Here is a 20,234-nt window from a genome sequence, read left to right on the forward strand (position 1 = left end):
TCTGGAGTCAGGAAGACCTGAAGCTTTGTGACCCTGGGCAATTCACTTAACCCTGTTTGCCTCAGTATCCTCATCTGTAAAATGAGCTGGAGAAGGAAATGGCAAACCACTCCAGTATCTTTGCCAAAAGAATCCCAAATGGGGTCATGAAGACTCAGATATGACTGAAATGACTGAACAAATGACACACAGTCTCTAATCACAGACAGGAAATAGAATAAACACAGAGGTACTGGTTAAGTGGCTGTAAAGGTTAAGTATTAACTAGAATATCCTCATCCCTACATCCTGGTTCAATAATAACTCACATTTCTATAGCATTTTAAGGTTTATAAAGCACTTTCCTTATAACAACCACATGAAGTTAGTAGTGCAATTATTCTTATCTCCATTTCATAGATAAGGAAATTGAGGTCCAGAGTAACTAGCCAAGGTCATTGAGCTGGTCAGTTTGAGGTCAGGATTCAAACCCAGGTCACTGGAAGTATGGCATATTGGAAAGAACACTGATGTGGGACTAGCAAGGTTTGGGTTTGAACCATCGCTCTGCTACTTATATGGGCAAGTTATCTTACCTGTCTCACCTCTATAAATGAGGGGATTAGTCCAGACAACTCCTGGCAGGGCAGCTAGGTGGCACAGTGAATGGAGTGCCCAGCCTAGGAAGACTGACTTCAAATTTGGCCTCAGACACTTACTAGCTGTGTGACCCTGGGCAAACAGACCACTCTGTTTGCCTCAGTTTCCTCATCTGTGAAATGAGCTGGAGAGGAATCCTGGGGGTGGAGCCACAATGACAGAGTAACAGCACACACTTTCTAAAGCACTGCCCCCAAGCCCATCCAAATACCTGTAAAAAATAGCTGTAAACAAATTCTGGAGCTGCAGAACCACAGAATGACAGAGTGAAGCAAATCTCCAGCCCAAGACAGCCTGGAAGGTCACTGGTGATTGTCTGTCACATCATGCAAGAGGCAGAGTGCAATGCAGCATGGGCCACGTGGATACAGACAGGACCTGAGCAGGCCTCGGGGAGGCTGAATCTCTCACGCCTGTGGTGGTTTCCAGACTTCATGACCCCAAAACACTGAGGATAAATTGGAAGGTCAGTGGGAAAAGCCTGTGCAACCAGTGCAGGAGAGTGTAGTGGTCTGGGGGGAGGGGGCGGCAGCTACAGCAGCAGCAGCGGCAGCTGCAGCTCCTGTTTTGGGAACTAGGCCCACAGATTGTGGGGGGATCAAGAAGCTGACAGTACATCCCCCACCCCCACTGGAAGCAGAGAACTACCTTAACAAAGAGCTCAGAAGTCAAGTAAATAGCTGAGGAAATGAGAAAAAACCAGAAAAAGAATGAGAATCCTACTTTGGTGACAAGGAAGACCAAAATATGAAAACAGAAGAAAACAAAGTCAAAGCTCCTCCATCCAAAGTCTCCAAAAAAAAATATGAATTAGTCTCAGGCCATAGCAGAGCTCAAAAAGGATTTTGAAAACCAAGTAGAGAAGTAGAGCAAAAATTGGGAAGAGAAATGAGAGTGATGCAAGAAAATCATGAAAAATAAGTCAACTGCTCGCTAAAGGAGACCCAAAAAATGCTAAAGAAAATAACACTTTAAAAAAATGGATTAACCCAAATGGCAAAAGAGATCCAAAAAGCCAATGAGGAGAATGCCCTAAAAAGCAGAATTGGTCAGATGGAAAAGGAGATCCAAAAGCTTTCTTTCACTGAAGAAAATAATTCCTTAAAGATTAGAATGGAGCAGATGGAAGCTAATGACTTTATGAAAAATCAAAAACTTATAAAACAAAACCAAAGGAATGAAAAAATAGCAGACAATGTGAAATATCTTATTGGAAAAACAACTGACTTGGAAATACATCTAGGAGAGACAATTTAAAAATTATGGGACTACCTGAAAGCCATGATCAGAAAAAAAAGAGCCTAGACATCATCTTTCATGAAATTATCAAGGAAAACTGACCTGATAGTCTACAACCAGAGGGTAAAAATAAATGTTGAAAGAATCCACCGATCACTTCCTGAAAGAGATCCAAAAAGAAAAACTCCTAGGAATATTGTAGCCAAATTCCAAAGTTCCCAGGTCAAGGAGAAAATATTGTAATCAACCAGAAAGAAACAATTCATGTATTGTAGAAATACAATGAGAATAACACAAGATCTAGCAGCTTCTACATTAAGGGATCAAAGGGCTTGGAATATGATATTTCAGAAGTCAAAAGAACTAGGATTAAAACCAAGAATCACCTATCCAGCAAAACTGAGTATAATACTTCTGGGGGAAAAATAGCCATTCAATGAAATAGAGGACTTTCAAGCATTCTTGATGAGAAGACCAGAGCTGAATAGAAAATTTGATTTTCAAACACAAGAATCAAGAGAAGCATGAAAAGGTAAACAGCAAAGAGAAATCTTAAGGGACTTCCTAAAGTCGAACTGTTTACTTTCTTACCTGGAAAGATAATATTTGTAACTCTTGAGTTTTTCTCAGTATTTGAGTAGTTGGAGGGATTACATACATATAGACAGGGGAAACAGGGTGAGTTGAATAGGAAGGGACAATATCTAAAAAATAAAACTAAGGGGTAAGAGAGGAATATATTGGAAGGAGAAAGGGAGAAATGGAAAGGGACAAATTATCTCTCATAAAAGAAGCAAGAAAAAGCTTTTTCAATGGAGGGGTAAAGGGGGGAGGTGAGAGGGAAAAAGTGAAGCTTACTCTCATCCCATTTGGCTTAAGGAGGGAATAACATGCACACTCAATTTGGTATGAAAATCTATCTTACGCTACAGGAAAGTAGGGGAGAAGGGGATAAGTGGAGTGTGGGGGGGATGATAAAAGAGAGGGCAAATGGGAGGAGGGGATAATTAGAAGTAAACACTTTGGGGAGGGACACGGTCAAAAAAGAGAATAGAATAAATGGGGGGGGCAGGATAGGATGGAGGGAAATATAGTTAGTCTTCCATACCATGACTTTTATGGAAGTTTTTTGCATAGCTACACATGTATAACCTACATTGAATTGCTTGCCTTCTCAGTGGGGATGGGTGGGGAGGGAGGAAAGGAGAGAAGCTGGAACTCAAAGTTTTAAAAACGGATGTTAAAAATTGTTTTTACATGCAACTGGGAAATAAGAAGTACAGGTAATGGGGTAAATCTATCTTGCCCTACAAGAAAACAGAGGAGATGGGGATAAGAGAAGGGAGGGGTGTGATAGAAGGGAGGGCAGATTGGGGGAAGGGGTAATCAGAATGTGCAGCATCTTGCAGGGAAGGGGAGAGATGGGGAGAAAATTTGGAACTCAAAATCTTGTGGAAATGAATGTTGAAAACTAAAATGTTGAAAACTAAAAATAAATTAATTTTAAAAAAGAAAAAAAATGAGCTCGAAAAGGAAAAGGAAACCCACAAAAGTATCACTGCCAAGAAAACCCCCAAAGGGGTCACAGAAAGTAGGACACGACTGAAAATGACTGAACAACAATAACACTTTTAAGATCTATTCCAGCTCTAAAAAGTATAATCCTACTGCAAAGCTTGGCAGATCTAGAATTTTAGTCTGTAATATAAACTCCTAGAGTTAGGGTAACAAAATCAGCAGATCAAGTTTTGGATGAGGATGACATGGCTGGACAACAGTTCATGTAACAAAGAGTGGGAGGTTTAAGTGAATTTCAAGCTTGATAAGTCAACACCTCATACTATGCAGAAGCACAGAGTCCAGAAGGAAGGAGGTATTGGCACTCTGTCCTGGTTAGACCACATTGGGAGAACTGTATTTCATTCTGTGTGCCATATCTAAGAAGAAAGAACATGGACAAACTGAAACACATTGAGAGAAATAGGCTAACATCATTCCTTATTTGTTGAAGGAACTGTGGGTGGTTAGCATGGAGAAAAGAAATCTTGGGACATACAAGACAGAGCTTTCTACCAGAAAAAAAAAAAAACCCTGTTAAGGGCAGAAGAAGAGTTAATAGCAATGGGACAATACACATTTATTACAGAGGTTTTGTTGTTTTTGTTTTCTTAGTGGGGTAAGGAGAGGTGAGAGGGAGAGAATTAAGACTCAAAAATAAAATAAAATTGAATTTTAAAAAATAACAATGGGCAAAAATTGAAGAAAAACTCAATATAATATAAGCCTATTGAGATCAAGGACTGTTTTTCACTTTGTGTGTGTATTCCCAGAGTCGAGCATAATACTTTACACCTAGTAAATTCCTAATAAGTACAGTTGAATAAACAAATCCAAAAATCCAAGAATAAAATGAGTTTCACTAGAACTATAAATATTTAAGCAAAGCTGCGATAACTATTTGTTGGGAATGTGTTGTTATCCTGGTTAGATATTAGTTGAACTAGTTTTCAACTAAGATAACGTCCAGCTTCAAAATACTATGATTCGAATAATTCTAGTTGTTACTAATAGAAAACATTAATTACTGAGGAGGAGCTTCAATCTCTCAAGCAGGTAATTTCTACTATCATAGAGCTACCACAACATCAGAGAGACCTGAAGTTAGAAGGAATTTCTGAAATCATCTAGTCCAATCAATAGCTAAACAGGAATTTCCACAATAGCATCTCCATCAAATAGTCATCTGAACGCAGCCTAATATGTGCAGCAATAGAAAATTCACTACCTCTCAAGGCAACTCATCCCAGTTTGGGAAAATGCTAATTAGGTAGCTTTTCCTACATGAAGCCAAAATCTGTTTCTTTGCAAATTCTACCGAAGTACGTGATGAAGACAGTCAAGACACAACCACTATTGTTCTTCCAGTGATGGCCCTTTGATCTTGAGTTTGGAACATGGTGATATAATACTGGTCAGAAAACAATCAGCAACAGAAGAAGTTGTTCCTACTACAACTACTGTCACTTACTTGAGATGAGGTCATTGTCTTTCAAACAATAGAACATTCATCAAGCTAGAACCTGTCACTAAGTTCCCAATATCTGAGAAAAAGACTCACAGTAATGTAAATCAGTCAGAATAAGATGTGGTTTAAGTATAAAGGGTTCTCTCCAGTAGCCCAAGAGTGAGTTATTAGAGTCCAGGATCAGATCATCTCTGTGAGCACTCAGGATGCCTTCAGTAGTTCACCCTTGAAGGGTAGTCCTTCTGAGGTCTTGCCAGTTGAGTTTTGGCTCTGATCCCATGTCTAACCCTTAAGGGTAGAAGTACCCTTAAATCCCTTCAGTGATATCATAGTCATATATGGGGGGTTCCCCTAAATTGCCCAAAAGAAGGGGAAATATGAAGACAGAGGACTACAGCAAACTTTGCACAATGATTTGGAGATGGCAAAGCCAAATGATACAGAAGCAGCTGAGATTCAACAAAGTGAAGTTGCTCTGCCTGAGAGAGGAATCAGAAAAACATGGGATGTAAGGTTTTGCCACTATTATTGCCATACTGCCAGAAATATCTACTCCTACCATATTTTTTGCAACAAAGCATCCTAAGGCCCAACGTATATCTCTCTCTTTATATGACTATATGGGACAGAGATCGATTTTGATGTGCCAATTATATACAAATAGGTCATGCTCATTTCTCTCTCTGTGCCTTCAATCATATTGTTCCTCCATCTAGAATAACATATTCTCTCTGCTCTGCCTATCCAAATCCTGAATATTCTTCAAGGCCCAACTCAAGTATCACCTGCTCCATACATCGCCTTCTCTCATGACTTTAAGCCTCATTTTCTCATTCTCCTCTGAATTTCTACCATACTTGTACAATTTTTAGCATTTAAGGGTCAGCTGTGTGATTCTTGGCAATCACTTAAGCTTTCTGGGTCTCAGTTTCTCCATCTATAAAATTAAGAGGTTGGATTTGGTCCCTTCCAGTTCTAAATCTATGCTTCTTCTCTCATGTGACACTATGATCTTCCATCTTGTATCGTTCACTACCATTTTGGGTGCTGTTGTCTCCCCCATTAGATTATAAGAGCGATGATCGTGTCTTTTATTGCTTCTCATCCCCTAGAAAAACCTAACAAAATGCTGAGCAACAAGTAGGTGCTTATTAATACTTGTTAAATTGAATATACCACTCATATAGATGCCTATTCATAGTAGACACAGTCACATTCAGTGTGAGTACTATGAATATCTAAATATATGTGTCCACATATATGTCTCTTACCAAATCAGATATAAATAGCTTTAGCATCACCTACGGGTTTGGACAATCATGCTTCTACTCTCCTCCATTAGCACAGACAGTGGAGGATTGACTACACACACACACACACACCCAAGACACAAGAATAGAAAAATGAGATAAGAGTAGTAAAATGAGAATACACAAGGAAATAGGATATGGTGACAAAGAACAGAGACTGGTGAGTGACATAGAATGAGTAGGTAGGTGGGAAAGGAAAAGAAGCAGAATGGTGAGAGACAGGGGGTGTAGAAAGCCAATAAAGGAATTACCAGATGCTAATGCTTTACATAAAATGTACCAAAGCTGATAAACATACTTAATACTAATATTTTTTAAATGAGCCACCAACAATGCTCATAGGTCAACTTTTCTGGATAAAAATTAGATAAGGGCAGCGACATCTTGTGGATAATTTGTGTGTGACATCTGAACAAATCTGTCTCAGTTTGCAATTAGTGGCCAGATTACTACCAGGTCACTTTTCACCTCATCAGTTCAACTCCCCTTTGAACTTGGTAGACTAAATCTAAAACACGCAGGAATTTTCTTTTTTTTTAAAGTTTTGATTCTGATGAATAAATGGAACTGTGGCTGATTTAACAGATTCCAAGCAGTGCAGAAAGCGGTACCACAGTCAAAACCCAATGAGCTAAAGAAGAGAAATAATTCTAGTACAAACGTGGAACATTAGTAGAAGAAAGCTGTGTGATTACTCTACCCCAGAGCCCAAAATCTGGTCCAGAGTCCCCCAGATACCAAACTGTACAGAAGCCCTAAATTTCATGATATCATCAAACTTACCTGAAGGATATATCAGAAACTTACCAATGGCTCTCCTGCCTGCAGAGAGTTACAATACCCCATGATCACTGGGGTCCCCATTTCCTGTGGCCCTAGGGCAGCTGGGTCAAAGCCACCCTCAGGGATCAAAGACAAGAAAGAGGAACAGAGAGAGACCTGCAAAGATATAAGAGAAAACAGCTTAGGAACTGTTGGAAGCTGAAATTAACTGAAGCCACCTCTCCCAGAAAAGCTTCTCTCTCCTTAAACTAAAGGCAGGTTACTTATGGTTTAAGTGATCAAAAACAGGCCTGCTCCATAGAGATTTGAACACCATTGGCACTGTCATCACCCTATAACCAAGGCTGTAATAGTAATAAAGAAGGTAGCAATTCCTGTCTGCTATTTGCCCAAAAAGGCACCATGTTCTCCCACACCTAGCCTTCAGTTGCAGAAACGAAATATCACAGATATTTGGAAGTAGAGCCGTAACTCAGGCAGGGTGGTCTGCATCTTTCAGTCCTTTGCTATGCTGCAGTGAGCTTTTCCCTAGTAGCCACCTCAGAAGGATGTCCCAGGGTCTCTACTCCTCTATTCCTCCCCCAACGGAGGGAGCCTTTTGTCCTGCTCGCCCTGTGTCATTTGTAATTCTTAATCTAGGTACGAAAGTTCCTAGTTATGGCTTTGTACGAGTATTTCTAGTTACAGCTTTGTACAAACCTCTAGAAAACCAAGGAACAGCATAAATATTGCCAGCTCTTGGTTTCCCTCAACCCTTCTCAGTCCCTAGTTTTAATCTACAAAAGTAATATTTCCACTGCGTATCATCATTATCATTACCATCTAGGAAACATGGAATTTCAACTCTCCAGCATCTTAAAAAAAAACTTATCTTCCCTCTACAAGCCCTGCCATCTGGCAGAAAGAGAACACTAGAGCTACTTGTTTGGGGCGCTGGCCCCGTTTTGACAGCCTGCCCACTGCTTAAGGCAATATTATACTCCCAGTGGCCAGGTAGGAATGAAGGAGGTAAGAGTTGGCTCAAATTAAAAAAGTCTAACACTACCAGACAGGTTGGTCAGGACTCCAAAGCTCTGAATGAAGTGCTGTGCTCTGAGCCCCCAAAGTCTTGGCTAAGGGCCCTCCCTTCTCCGACGGGTGTGCCCCCCTGCCAGCCCCTTTTCCTTCTTTCCTTCCATTAGAACTTGAACTCCATGAAAGCAGACTCTCTTACTTTCCTGTTTGTATCACCAGGCTTAGCACAATACTTTGCATGTAGTAAGCACTTAATAAATGCTTCATTCACTCATTCCCATCCATGCCCAGGCAGGCTCTCCCTTTCCCTCCCTGGGCACTGCGGACGGACCGCAGTGCCACCCCGAGGCTCACCACCTGCTCCATGCCTCTTTGTTACCCCTTGCCCCATAACTTTAATTTCCTAAAAATTAATAATAATAAAACTCACACTTGCAGCGCTTTAAGATTCACAAAGCTCTTTCCCCACAGCAACACTGTAAAGGAGTACAGTATGCCCATATTATAGACGAGGAGTTCCTGGGCCTAGCATCCTTCCGGACCCGGTGGCCCGGCTGGCCCTCCCCGTACCTGGGAGCACCGGGCCGGCCCAGGCCTGCTAGGGACTCGACTCCAGCCCAGGCTGAGGCTCCGGGAGGCGCGGCGCGTTCCCGCTGCCATGGAGACGCGGAGACCGCCCCTCCCCTCCCCTCCCCCTGCCCCGCCCCCTCTTCCCTCCTCCTTCCATATTTTCTCCCTCTGTCCCCGCCCTCTTGATGACTTTGACCTAGCCCCGCCTAGACCACGCCCACCCACAGGCTCTCTCCATCCCCGCCCCCTTTACGACCTCGTATGGCCACGCCCCTCCACCCGAACGGACCAGGTCCCACCCGGGATCTAGGCCCTGGGTCTGCGGGCTAAGCCCTTGCTTGGCGGGGGAGGAGAGTGACCACCGCGAAGTGGCCCCCTCCCCAGAGAAGGCACCAAACACCCAGGCAGCGTGTTCCACATCGGTTTATTTATCCTGCAGACCCCTTTCTCCTTGCAGGCAGGGCCAGCCCTCGGGGCTCTCGGAGGGCCTGAGCCGGCCTTGCAAACTAGGAGCCAATCCCTAGCCCGACCCCCGCCTCCCTCTCCCCACCCCACCCAGTCTCTTCCACGGTCTCCACTCCTCCCTCTTCTCCCTTGAAATGCTCCCCTTCCCACCATGGGAGGAGCTTCTGTGCCCACTTTCCACGACAGGATGGACAGGGGCTGCTAGTCTCAGCACTGGCATGGACATTGTGCTTCCCCGTGGTGGGAAGGAGAGCCTGAGCTCCTGGAAGCAGCATCTTCAGGGGTTAATTGTTTCTCGGGCTTCTGGGGTTTCCTCTAGATCAAATTACCCCCGGGTAGTAATCAGGCTTTTGTCCAGTTGCTTATAGAGTTACCATCATTTTTGTATTTTTCCCGGGAGTAAGGGACAAACCTAACATCTTTGGAAACTGAACCCAGCTCTGCCTGCTTTGTGGAGAATCATCCGACCTTGGGTTTCAGATTCCAGCACAGCTCTGCTCTTAACACAGATAGACAGACCCGGGAAAGCGAGCCAGGTGTTAAAAGTCCAGGGAACCCAGAGACACTTGGAAACTGACAAAGAAAGAGGGGCTGCCAGCTAGTCCCCAATGGCATCAGATTATCTCTTGTAGAGGTTAGGACTTTTGTCCTCTGGTGGTACAGGATAGGGACTATCCCATGTTCTCCGTTCCACAGTGTTTCATACCCAGGGCTTACACAAGGGTGCCATTTTTGCTGTCATAGTGGGGTGTGGCCTGGGGAAACCTAATGGTTGCATACTCGGTGGCATTCTCTGTCTGTTGGTGCTTCACCTCACGGGCAGATCTTGGCTGGGTACGGCTGCACACTTGGATGTCTGCATAATGCAAGCTGCTGTCCTCTGACTGAGGGCCTCGACGCCCCTCTCCAGACCTGGGCATCTCCGATACCAGCTCATAGGTATGTCCCACTGTCTCAGGGCCCTGTAGGGAATGGGAAGGATTTAGGGGATTGAGTCTTGGTTTTGTGCCTTACTCCCAACAGACCCAATTCAAGTGATCTTCTCCAAAACAACCGAACCACCAAGTCCTACCAAACCTTGAGTTCCATCCATCCCAAGTCCTTTTTCCAAGTGTTGGAAATGGGACACGAATGTACTATTACATTACCTTTGTGCTCTTCTGCTGCTGTTTCCCTGTTCTTCCTCTTGCTTGACTCCCTGAAGGGAAGGGACCCAAACAGTTAACAACTAAATTCCTGACAGCGATAAGCCCCTACTACCATATTCTAAGGGGAGGAACAAAGTCAGGAGTTTTGAAGTTTGGGGGTGGCTTCAGCTCTACATATTTTCTTTATTAAACTATTTCCCCATATTGTTTCCAAAGCTTCGTTTTCCACTGCTCTATTAACCCTCTGCCCTCTCCAAATATACTTTTTTTCTTTATTCTCTATAATTTCTTTCTCTCCATCCCCCCATGTCCCCTTGAGCCCCCATTCCCAATGCCCAAGTTACCTCTTTTCTTTTTCTTGTGGAAAGATGATGGGCATCTCCTGTGATGGAAGACATATGTCATCTAAGTGTACACCATTCCCTTTCTTTATAACTTTTCTCACGCTCCTCCACCCTTTAGCCCTAAACACATATGTACAGCAGTAGTGCTCATGATAGGCTAGGATAGGGATAGAAACTAGACTATGATTATTTTGGTATAGGAAACTCCTGGGTGAGGGAGGTGACACCTTCTTCTCAACTTCTAATCTTAGAGAGTTGCCCAGAGCACTGAGAAGTGTCTTTCCCAGGTCACACCACCACTATGTGTGTCAGAGGCAGGACTTGAACTCAGATCTTCTGACTTTGGTACCAGCTTTCTATCCATTGTGCATACTACCCCTGACTGATGATAAACATTTATCATTATCACCATCATTCTCCTTCAATATGTCCAAAGATACATTGCTTCACTGATGTTGGTACACCCTGTATTGCAACCCCTCTTCTTCCTCCCCATGTCCCACCATGGTAGGTAGTGATTATGAATTGCTCTGCACAAAACACACACACACACATCACCTGGCAGTCAACCTTCTGGTGGTAATCTTCAAGGAATACCATCTGGGTAGGTCTTTTCTGAAAGTCTTTCCTACTTGGTAGGACTCCCTGCTAGAGCTTGTGTTCTGCTGGCATTGCTTTTCAGAATTTGGGCACCTCACACCATGAAGTGGCATCAGAACAGAATTTTAGTGTTATGATAATAATAATAATACCACCTTCTACAGGAAGTCTTCTTCAACCTTTCTTAATTCCAGCCCCTTCCTTCAGTTAATTATTTCCTTATTTATCCTGTATATAGCTTGTTTTGCATAAATTTATTTGTATGTTATCTCTCCCATTAGATCGTGGACTCCTTGAGGGCAAGGACTGTCTTCTGCCTCTTTTTGTATCCCTAGCACTTAGCATAATACCTGACATATAGTAGGTGCTTAATAAATGGCTATTTATTGATAGATAGATTGATTAATAGTCCTTACTGTGAACTGAAATGTGACTTTTTCCCACTGGTCACATTTCTGCCCTCTGGAGTCAGTCAGATGAAATCTAATTTATCTTTCACTTTCAGATATTTAAAGGCAACTATGAAGACTCTCACCTGAGTCCTTTTTCTTGAGGGTAGACATTGCTAGTTCAATTCTGCTCACCAACTTAGTCATAACTCTTCCAAAACAACCTCTTCTTTTTGGGGTCTCCCTCCCAGGTATATCACTTAATGCTGACCCTGGTGCTTTTAATAATATCTTTGTCTATGGATCCCCAGGACATTCTCCCTGTTTTCTCAATGAGTTTGGTGCCTTAATCAGTCTTCCTCTCCAATCTAACTCCTGCCCCTTTGAGAACTTCAAACTACCTGTTGGTGTTCCCTTAATCAGTTCGACTTCTTTGTCCTACTCCTCTACTCCACAACTTAGCTACACACAGAAATGGCTCTTGATATATTCTCTCCCCGCCCCCATAGTATTTTATATTTTCCAATCATATGTAAAGATGGTTTTCAACATTCACTTTTAGAAGATTCTGAGTTCCACATTTTTTTCTCCCTCTCTCCCTTCTCTCCCCCTCCCCAGGACGGCAAGCAGTCTGATGTAGGCTATACACGTACGATCATATTAAACAAATTTCCACATTATTCATGTTGTAAAAAAAGAATCTTGATGTATTCTTCATAAGGCTATCACCCACAAGAACTGTGATTTTCTTTATCCTATTGTGGTGCTTAATCTTTCCATCCTTCCTTATGCCTTATTATTCCTAACCCTATTCTTTTTCCTCATCTTGACTTCCCATCTCTCCTTCCCTCCGGGCAACAAGATGGCAAAGTGGATAAAGCTTCCAGACTCCTGGAGGAGTTAGGAGGAACTTGGTTGAACCCTGCCTATGACACTTACCAGCACATGACCCTGGGCAAGTCACTTAAATTCTCATCCTCAGTTTCCTCCTCTGTAAAAAGGAGATAATAATAGTACCTATCTCACCAAGTTGGAATGAAGTAATGCATAAAGTATTTTACATACTTCAAAACACTATATTTATACCAGTTGTTGTGATTTCCCTAGGTTATCACTCTCTTTCCTTCCCACAGCCTTGACCTCTGGGAGAATCATTTCAACTCCTCACTATCTCAGGAGCAACAAGGTGATACAGTGGATAGCATGCAGCGCCTGGGGTTAGGAAGACTCATCTTCATGAGTTCAAATGTGGCCTTAGACACTTACTAATTATGTGTCCCTTGGGTAAGTGACTTAATCCTGTTTGCCTCAGTTTCCTCATCTGTAAAAGGAGCTGGAGAAGGAAATAGCAAACCACTCCAGTATCTTTGCCAAGAAACCCCAAATGGAGTCACAGAGAATCAGATGCAACGCAAGACAACTGAACAAAAAGAATTTTTTGCTTTCAAACTCCTTGCTTCCTTTTCTTTTCACTGCTCACATCTTGCCAAACTCCAACCTTGGATTACTCTCACCCTCTGGCTCCTTTACTCCTATTCATGTGCTGCAGAATTGGAGGAAGTCATGAAATCATGTTGACTATGTGTATACCACAAATTTGTTGTATAATCTCAACTGGGTCCTCAGTATATAGCTAGAAATTTTCTGTCTGTCCAACTCTTTGTGACCCCTTTCAGGTTTTCTTGGAAGATATTGCAGTAATTTGCCATTTCCTTCTCTAGCTCATTTTACAGATAAGAAAACTAAGGCAAACAGGGGTAAGTGACTTGTCCAGGATCACACAGCTAGTGAGCATCTGAGGCCAGATTTGATCTCAGGAAGATCAGTTTTCTTGCCTCCAAGCCTGGAACTCTATCCAATATGTCATCTGGCTATCCTAGAAATACTTCTACTCATCCCTAATTTATTCTCTATCTCACTCATCATGTATCTGTCCCAAACCTTCTGTTCTCTTCTCCCATAGCATCCCCTCCCTCTTCTCTCTCAGATGAAAATTCACCTCATACTTCACCTCAAAAAATCGAAGCCATTTACCATCAATTTCCCTTGTTATCTGTCATCCTTCTTAAAATCCACCACTTTTTTCTCCTTTGCTTCAATTTTTGATGAAGCTGTGGGCTTCTCCTTGGCAAGGCCACCCCTTCCTACCTGTACTCTAAGTCTCATCTCCTATTGTCTCCAGCAGACTTCCCCACTATTAACTCCATTCTCATTCTAATCTTCAATCTCTCCCTACCTATTGGCTGCCTCCAAATAGGCTCTGTTCAGCTTCATCTTTAAAAGAAATCCTCTTTCTTGACCCTACTACCATCCTCTCTAGCCCTTCTCAGCTAAACTCCCCAAAAAAGTCATTTGCACTAAGTCCTTCTATTTCCTCTCTCTCCATCTCTCTTAAACCCTTTCTGGTCTGGCTTCCTACCTCATTATTCAGCTGAAACTACCCTCTCCAAAGTTATCAGTAATTGCTAAACTGAGGGATCTTTTCGCAATCCTCGTGCTTCCTGACCTCTTGCAGCTGTTGACATTGTTGACTACTTTTCCTGAATACTCTCTCCCCTCTGGATCGTTATGACAGAGCCCTTTCTTGGTTCTCCTCCTACCTCTTTGAGCACTCCTCCTCAGTCTACTTTGCCAAATTTTCATCCGTGTCATGCCCACTCACTGTAACCTTTCTTTTTTAAAGACTGTCCTGGGCCCTCAACTTTTCTCTCTGTACTCTCTCCTGGGCTCCAGTCCTTTGAAACCAACTGACCATTGGATCTTTTAAATTGGATGACCCAGAGTAATCTCAAATTCAACATATCCAAAGTAGAACTGATTATCTCCCCTGCCCCCCCGCCCCCCAAAAAAGCCTACTCCTTTTAGACTTCCTTATAACTATCAATGGTACCACTCCAAGTTCCATAGCCTGGGATTATCTTTAACTCTACTTTCACTTAACCCTACACATACAATCAGTTGCCAAATCTAGTTGATTCTGACTCCACTTCTCTCTGGTGTGTTGCCTTATCAATATTCACACAATCACCAGCCTAGTTCAGGCCCTCCTTACCCCTCACCTGGACTGTAACAACAACCTCTCCACTGATCTAGTCAATCTTTTCTCCACACTGATTTTCCTAGAGACAAGTCTGACCATGTCAGTCCCTTACTCAGTAAACTCCAATGGCTCCCTATTACTTCTAGGATTTTTTTTTAATACAGACTCTTTTTTTATGGCTTTAAAAGCCCTTCGCCACCTCGCCCTTTTCTATCTTTGTTGTCTTTTTAAGCAGATTATTTCTTTCCATGAACTCTAGAGTGAGGCCGTACCAGTGTACTTGTTGTCCCTCAAATGTACTACTCTATCTTCTTTCTCTTTGCCTTTGTATTAGCTGACCCTGTGCGTAGAATGCTTTTTACGCCAAACTCTGGCTCTTAGAATCCATTTCTTCCTTAAAACTTAGCTGAAGCATCACCTCCTTCAAGAGGCTTCTGCTATTCCCCCCAGCTGCTAGTGCCTTCTCTTCTAAGGCTACTTTCCATCTACTCTATGTTTAACTTGTATGTACGAATTCTCATACATATACATATATATATGTATGAGAATATATATATATGTTTTATATATATGTATGTTTTATCACTTATGAGATTGTTTCTTGAAGGCAGGTAGTTTTTTGAGTTTTTTTGCTTTTTCCTTGTATCTCTGGTACTTAGCTTAATAAATGCTTGTTGATTAATTGTATATTAATTATACTAATAATGATAATAATAATATCTAACAATTATATAGGGCCAGGCACTGTGCACAAAGTGCTTTACAAATATTAGTTCATTTCATCTTCACAACAACCCTAAAATAAATAGAAGTTAAATGATTGGTCCAAGGTCACACAGTCAGTGTCTGAGGCCAAATTTGAACTCAGGTCTCCAGGCCCAGATCTCTATCTACTATACCACCTATTGCCTATCAGCTTATGTACTAATTGTTTCTGCAGTCTTGTGTCATGTGCAGATTTGGTATGCATCACCACCTTTGTATTCATCCCAATTGCTGGTAAAAATGTTGAACATGAATGGAATAGAATTCAGAGTCATGGAGAAGGCCACTAGAGGCATCTCTGCAGGTTGTTATCAATACTCTGAGTTTGATCATTCAACCAATTTTGAATCTACCCATCATTCAGGTCAGGATATCTTGAATCAAATGCCTTGATGAAATCCAGATATACTATGTCTACAGTATTTCTTTAATCTTTGAAGGCTTATGTTCCTTGAAGGCTCTCCGTGACAGGAATGAGCAAATGCCCTCCAGTGTACTGGCTTTTTATTTACCTGCCTGACATCTCCCATCACAGGCAAGCTCAGAGTTGGTCTTGTCATTGGAGGGGCCATTGCACAAGTTAGTCCTTTGTATACTGTACATTGTACATCGTATACTGAGTCTGGTGCTCTTTCTACCATGCCATTTCTCTTCTTCCTGAGACTGACTTGCATGTGCTATTTCCTGTCAGGAGTTCTCAGCCTGTTGCTCAGAGTCTGGCAACTGTCTCCAGAACTAAGCTGAGTAGGGAGGAATCTGTAGCACTCTCCAGACAAACAGGTCTTTCACTCAAAAATGAGGGTGTACTTGCAGAGTTCCCAGCCAATTCCATGGCCAGAGCCAGAGCCTCTGTGTTCACTTCTCAGATGCCCTGTTCTGGGGTCCCTTTAGCATTCCCAATCCCGGGAAAAACAGAAACCCTCATGGGTATTCCTCTTCCCAGCAGGTAGTGGCCATCCCATCGGCATTCAAGTCAGTCAGCTTTGTGAAGTGCAGGATACACCCTAAACAGATTTTTCTGGAAAGCTGTTTGGTACAACTGACATAATTGAGCCCAAAATATAGTCTCGGGCAATCAGGCCACGCACTACCTGCCAGGAATGCAGCCTAACTCAGAGCTATTCTGGGATTGTCCGGCTGACTAATCCCAGGAGCCAGAAAGGGAGAGCTGCCATCCTGAACAGAATGTCTCTGAATTGGGGGACCCCCCCATCTTACTGCCTTTATTGGAGGGAACTTTGTCCTGGGTCTTCTATTGTGGATATCCACTTGACACTCTCACACTTAGGGCTGGGTGGGTTGGAGTCTCCTTCAGCCTCTTCCCTAAAAGGTGATTTCCCTCCACTCGTCCCGGCCCCTGTTTTTAATTAACAGAGAAAGCCAGAAATATTTAACCTTTACTGCTCTCTCCAGAGGCACTCTGTTCATGGAGCTGGAGGACCAGATTTGGCTGCCTGACCCAGCTCCTCTGCCCACATTGGACAACAGACTTTCCTCTTATAACTCCCTTCTGGATCCCAGGGGTCCCTGATGGAGCCCTTCTGTCTACTTGATCCCAAGTGCCACTGGATCCAGGAAAGCCAGTCTAAGTTCTTCAGAGGTTATCATAGATATTTCTTCTTGTAACTGAAATCTTAATCCTAATCCAGGCCATCCACATCTGGTTGACTAGCAGCCTCCCCAGAGATCTTTAGTTCCTTCTTTAAAAAAGAAAAATGAAAAAAGTTCTAAGTCAGGCTTCCGAGTCATGTTGTTTTCCCTGCTTTAGAAATCAGGGAATTTTCAACACATTTTGAGATTGCTAAATTTGGAGGATCCTAGGCCTTTATCCACTATCCAAAGTGGATATGAAGAATGGAAACTTTTAAGCTATATCTCTGCTCCCTTATTTCCCCTTCTGCACCTTCCCTCCTATTTTCAACTCTCTCACCCCACTCCCATCCCCACCTTTGTTCAGAGGTTGTCAAGCATATTCATCTCTGCTCTGTCATATACAGTCACATCCTACCACAATCCATTAAATCACAGATCCCAGAAATTTAATATTCCAAGTGACCTCCCCCCTTCCAATTTATCTGCTTGTGGAGAGAAGGTAAGGAAGTCAATCACAGATTATACAAGTGCATGCCACGTGATATGAGCAGTCCAAGTGGTGACATCACCACCTTTTCCATGTGGACATTGTTCAGGGATGCCCAGGTCACAGAGATAGGCCACACCTCCATAACAGCATTTGACTAAATTCACAAATGAAAAAAAAAAACTGAAAGTATCTTTCACAGTATTTTCAAATATCTGAAGGATTATTTAACAGAGGACAGTAACTTTTATTTATGCTTACTGGAGAAAAAACACAAATTGAATTTAGGTTAGACTAAAGGAAACACTATCTTGTTTTAAAATGTAAGAAAATGGAAAGAGGAAGTAAAGAAGACTCTACCTTCCCTTTTTATGGAGGCTTTTATTAAACAGTGATCCCTACTGAACTGGGGTGGAGACTGACCAGCCAGGGCTAGGCATAAAAAAAGGAAGATGATCCTTGGATATAGTGACCATATTTACTAAGAGAGAGAGAGAGAAACAATCCTTTTTTTAAAAAGCCTTATTAAAAGCATATTTTCTTTCCTAAGAATCATGACTATCTTAGAAAATATGGAACATGTGGTCACCATATCCTACAAGGGTCTTGCCATACCCATCCATCTGATGTTGCGTGTGTGTGTGTATAAGGACAGATATACATGTATATATAACTGAGAAAAACAATAACAATACAATCGACATACACATAATGATTTAGGATTTCCAAAGCAGTTCCCTTCTTCCCTCAGAAAGCCCCGTGAACACATTCTACAGAAATATTACTGCCATTTTACAGATGAGAAAATAGTCTCAGAGAGGTGAAAGGACTTGCCCATCCATGACTGCATAACTAGAAAATGTCAGAGGTACGACTTGAACCCAGAGCTGTCCTGATTCTAAATCAGCTCTCATTCTATACAAGTATTCTATTTATATCCAGATAGCCTCCTCTTTCTTCTTACTTCTGTCATTTTTGACAGTTCCCAGAACTTGATTACCTTAATATGAAGAAACATGGAAGAAAACGAGGAAGAAGAAGAAGAAAGTGAACAGGAGTAAGAAAAAACAAGAATGAGTAGAATTTGATTTCCTTCCCAGGACTGAACAGAGAGGGACTGACTGGAATGTGCACGGTCACTGGATGTGCCTGTTATGGAGACAGCTCAAGTCCCATAACACCAACTCACTGTTTTCTCTGGGCTCTCCCAGGAAGTAAGTCCAGCAGCAGGTGCTGGAATGGGAGTGGGCACAGAAGCCAGGAGGTGCCAGGCACAGGGAGGCAGCAAAAGCCCATCTCTCTGCCGGCTTTCTCTGACAAGACACTTAACCAAGTTGCCAGTGCCTGTTGCCCAGGCTGAGGCGTCCCTCTCCCCACACAGTGATTATTAACAGAATGATAATCTCCTTCTGCCCACTACTCACCAGCTTCCCCCACAGCAGAGCTGGTTTCCCATGGTGCTCTGTCCCCAAGGGTGTTTTTCCACATAAAAGGACAGTGCATTTCCTGGTTTCCTATCCAGCCACAAGTGGCTGCTCCCAGAGAGCAGTCTGTCAAGTGTCAGGTTTCTCCCCTTGCATAGGGAGCAGGATGGCTTTCCTATGCCACCTGCTGGAAGGATTGTCAGGTGGCAGTCATACATACTTGACTGGCCTCAGGTGGGAATTATCCCATCCTTGAGAGTTTGTTGCTCCTTGGATGAAAACTTAAGCTTTGGACTACAAACTCCCATGCAAAGAAACTTAAGATGGAATAAGGTGTTCGCTTCCATGCCTGGGAAAGTGTCCTCCACTCAGTAGATGATGCCTCTGAGAAGGCAGCGCATGGCTTGCTTAGCTGACTATGTTTTTGAGGCAAGCAGTGCCTTGTTTCTTAAACCTCAGATCTTAAGGCAAAGCATAAGCACTGAACACATGTGCACTGAGGTTTAGAGTTTATAGACCAGGTTTGGTCGGTATATATAGTTGAAAGTTGTGGTTTTGGAGTGTCAAGGTTTTGTTTTGAAAACTGGCTCCTGTGTTACCAGCTCTGTGACTATGGGCTCATCATCTAATCTCTCTCTCAGTTACATGAAATAACACTAATTATAGCTCACATTTGTATATTGCTTTAAGGTTTGCAAGGAGCTGTATGTATCTCTTCCTCACAAAAACCCCATAAGGTCGGTGCTGTTATTATTCCCATTTTAGAGCTAAGGAAATTGGGGTTACTATGTATACTGTGTTACCCAGGGTTACTGTGACTAAGACAGAATTTGAACTCTGTTCTACCGAGCTCACACTTAATTTCTTTGAGCCTGATTTGTCTTCTATACAGACAAGAAAATCATACCTGTTTTACTCTACCACTACTACACAGGGTTGACTGAGGGACAGAAGAGAAAGAACAGGAGGAGAGCACTTTGTAAGCCATACCAGACTACAATACTAAATTATGATGGTCTTGTACTCCTTGGTATTCTCTACAATGTTTATCATGACATTATGCTGATTTAGTAAGTGTTCAATATTTTTGAGTGAAGGAATAACTGGGGGAGAAGAGCGTTGATGTTAAAAATGACTCCAAGTCAAGGAACGCTATGAACTCTGACAGTTGAAGTTGGGGATCACCCAGATAGCAGTGGAAAGGCCCATGCTTCAGTTTACCTCTTCCAGGCTGATTTTATATTAATCCCCCTCAGAGACTCCACATTCCAGCCAAACTGGCCTGTTTGCTATTCCCTTTTCTATCCATTCTATCTCCCCCTCCCACACACATGTAAATACTAGCTACATGCCTGAAAATCTCTCCCTCCTTACTTCTAATTGGAACATCCAGCTCCTT

At 42.6% G+C, this 20,234-nt stretch overlaps 2 protein-coding genes across 4 annotated transcripts in view; both read right to left on the reverse strand.

Moving 5' to 3' along the window:
- DIXDC1 (DIX domain containing 1) overlaps positions 1 to 8,520 on the reverse strand; it is a 66,238-nt gene extending 57,718 nt beyond the window's left edge. The window contains exons 1-2 of the mRNA XM_072611112.1: positions 8,441 to 8,520; positions 7,021 to 7,152 (exon numbers count right to left, since the gene is read on the reverse strand). Of these exons, the coding sequence (XP_072467213.1) occupies positions 7,021 to 7,077 (57 nt within the window). The 5' untranslated portion in view covers positions 7,078 to 7,152; positions 8,441 to 8,520. The remainder of the gene's footprint in view (positions 1 to 7,020; positions 7,153 to 8,440) is intronic.
- Positions 8,521 to 8,987: 467 nt separating this feature from the next.
- On the reverse strand, positions 8,988 to 19,013 carry C5H11orf52 (chromosome 5 C11orf52 homolog). 3 transcript variants are annotated; one of them, XM_072611123.1, is made up of 4 exons: positions 18,836 to 19,013; positions 10,538 to 10,575; positions 10,194 to 10,243; positions 8,988 to 10,007 (listed from the first exon to the last, which is right to left on the reverse strand). In XM_072611123.1, the coding sequence occupies exons 1-4, from the start codon at positions 18,865 to 18,867 to the stop codon at positions 9,759 to 9,761; spliced, it is 369 nt and encodes a 122-aa protein (XP_072467224.1). In that variant the 5' UTR covers positions 18,868 to 19,013; the 3' UTR covers positions 8,988 to 9,758. The 3 variants fall into 3 exon arrangements, with proteins under 3 accessions (XP_072467224.1, XP_072467225.1, XP_072467226.1); XM_072611124.1 differs by lacking the exon at positions 18,836 to 19,013 and adding an exon at positions 15,844 to 16,520; XM_072611125.1 differs by lacking the exon at positions 18,836 to 19,013 and adding an exon at positions 12,466 to 12,489.
- Positions 19,014 to 20,234: the final 1,221 nt, after the last annotated feature.

This window comes from Notamacropus eugenii, chromosome 5, assembly GCF_028372415.1.
Source record: "Notamacropus eugenii isolate mMacEug1 chromosome 5, mMacEug1.pri_v2, whole genome shotgun sequence".
NCBI classification, from domain to species: Eukaryota; Metazoa; Chordata; class Mammalia; order Diprotodontia; family Macropodidae; genus Notamacropus; species Notamacropus eugenii.